At 40.4% G+C, this 2,500-nt stretch overlaps 1 protein-coding gene across 1 annotated transcript in view; it reads right to left on the minus strand.

Moving 5' to 3' along the window:
• Nucleotides 1–2,500, minus strand: part of LOC125043926 — a 4,184-nt gene that overhangs the window by 732 nt on the left and 952 nt on the right. The window contains exons 2-4 of the mRNA XM_047640310.1: nucleotides 796–1,113; nucleotides 504–702; nucleotides 52–247 (exon numbers count right to left, since the gene is read on the minus strand). Coding sequence (XP_047496266.1) covers nucleotides 52–247; nucleotides 504–702; nucleotides 796–1,100 — 700 coding nt within the window. The 5' untranslated portion in view covers nucleotides 1,101–1,113. The remainder of the gene's footprint in view (nucleotides 1–51; nucleotides 248–503; nucleotides 703–795; nucleotides 1,114–2,500) is intronic.

The following is a 2,500-nucleotide window of genomic DNA, read 5'->3' on the forward strand; positions in this document are numbered from 1 at the left end:
ACAGAGTTTCCTAAGAGTAGTGGTACGAAGTGTACAGCAAAAAAGCCTTACTCATTACAATGAAAGTAGGCCTTAGATGCTCATTCGCATCCCACTTCGCAGCCAGCTTAGTTATCTCCGTCAGGTAAACGTCTCGATAGAAGGTTAAAACGAAAGGCAGCTTCACATGACGAATTTCGATTTTTCCGCCCTTGTACGTACATGTTGGTAGCGTGTTGAGCAGATAATCGACACTTTTCCACTTTCCCTGAAAGCCACGACAGATTTCCGTTGCGTATAGTTGTTCACAATAATTTTGATTTGGTATTTGAGAGCAGTGTATGCTTTCGGAGAAGAAAAGAATGGCAGGAAGAAGGTTTGGAATGGAGAATAAAAGAGAGCATGGTGAAGAGAAGGGAAGTAAAGACAAGATTTTGAGGGAAAGAATACGACTAAAAACTTTCCTCAATATATACATAGAATCAACTCCTGTGCCAACTAACAAGCAACGACGACATTCTTACTTTATAGTTTGGAATACGACACTCAAAATCTTTGCTCCTCATCCGGCTGTAGATGGCGCAGAATATGTAGCGGGTGTGAGAGTCCCCGATGAATGCCCAGTTGACGGTAGGCTGCTGTCCGATGGGGTTACTGCTCGATGGGGCGGCTTCTGCTGTGCCTCCTGATGATTTCTTGTGGATCCGCTTTGTCACGTTCTTACTGTATGCGAAAAAGGCGATTTAAGTTGGTATCCATGTGTTAAATGATATTTCCGTATTAAATATGGAAACAGCCCTGTCTAAATGTATTTACCTTTGCCTGGCATGTAAGTATTTAGAAGTATCTTCAGCGCATTGCAAAATATCGGGTAACTTGTGGAAGTCGTGCATCTGACAGCATATATTCTCTACAGATAATTTATCGTATAAGAAACACTCTTTCGTGAGAGTCGGGTAGGGAAAAACACTCAGTGTGTTATTTAGCCGAAGTGCTTGCGGTTCCACGTATCCAATGGGTGTGCGTGACAGCATGGTAGACTGATATCTTCTCATCCACACTAGTGTCACTATCAAGAACGCTGCTGTCCCCACAAGCGCAGCATATTGGAGCTTTCCCATTTCCAACAAGGATCTGAAAAAATACGTTTGTCTATACAGAGTTAAGAAAAAAACATGGCGAAATTAAGAAGGAATATGCATTCATAATAAAACACGTGATGTAAACATGGAGAGAGAGAGAAAGGGGGGGGGAGAGAGAGAGAGAGAGAGAGAGAGAGAGAGAGAGAGAGAGAGAGAGAGAGAAAGAGAGAGAGAGAGAGAGAGAGAAAGAGAGAGAGAGAGAGAGAGAGAGAAAGAGAGAGAGAGAGAGAGAGAGAGAGAGAGAGAGAGAGAGAGAGAGAGAGAGAGAGAGAGAGAGAGAGGGAGAAAGAGAGAGAGAGAGAGAGAGAGAGAGAGAGAGAGAGAGAGAGAGAGAGAGAGAGAGAGAGAGAAAGAGAGAGAGAGAGAGAGAGAGAGAGAGAGAGAGAGAGAGAGAGAGAGAGAGAGAGAGAGAGAGAGAGAGAGAGAGAGAGAGGGAGAGAGAGAGAGAGAAAGATAGGGATAGATAGATAGATAGATAGATAGATAGATAGATAGAAAGAGAGAGAGAGAGAGAGAGAGAGAGAGAGAGAGCGAGAGAGAGAGAGAGAGGGGGAGAGAGAGAGAGATATAAAGTTAGATATAGAGATAGATATAGAGATAGATATAGAGATAGAGATGGAGATAGAGATGGAGATAGATAGAGATAGAGATATAAAGATATATATATATATATGTATATATATATACATATATATATATATATATATATATATATATATATATATATATAGAGAGAGAGAGAGAGAGAGAGAGAGAGAGAGTGTGTTTAACAGGATACTCATATACTGCACTCTTGATTAGATTGGATTTTATTTGATGCTCGTGAATATGGAAACTACAAGACAGAAACATAGTGGTATTATGATCTAATTGTAATGTAATTCAGTATTGTTGTTATTGGCTAGTCACTGATTGTATGATATATCTAATACCTTGTACATTGTACATTATGATGTACAACGTATTGTTTAACTAGGATGTGCAAAGTTACGTTCGCACGTTTCATGTCCGTCACTCAGAACTGATAAGAAAGTGTGATCATTCAATTAGTGCAGGCCTAAAGTCATTGAGCATGTTAAGTTTCTGACCGGCTAATTCTCAAATGCTTTCTCTATGATCTCAAAAACAATTTCCAACATAATGATGCATGATTACTTTGACGCTCAGCATATGTTCTACGAGGATGAATTGTAGTCATCAGTAAAATCAAAAATCATTAGCAACATCGCATAACATCACAGGTTTGTATGCACGACGTTGCCGCTGTTCAATCCTCCCATCTATATGACACCCAAACCCTGGTCAAGGAACAACACTTTGCTGATGTTGCTCACCTTCGAGGACCTAATATGCTCCTTTATATCTTATCCTTGCAGCAC

The sequence above is a fragment of the Penaeus chinensis genome, chromosome 3 (assembly GCF_019202785.1).
Source record: "Penaeus chinensis breed Huanghai No. 1 chromosome 3, ASM1920278v2, whole genome shotgun sequence".
In the NCBI taxonomy this organism is placed as follows: domain Eukaryota; kingdom Metazoa; phylum Arthropoda; class Malacostraca; order Decapoda; family Penaeidae; genus Penaeus; species Penaeus chinensis.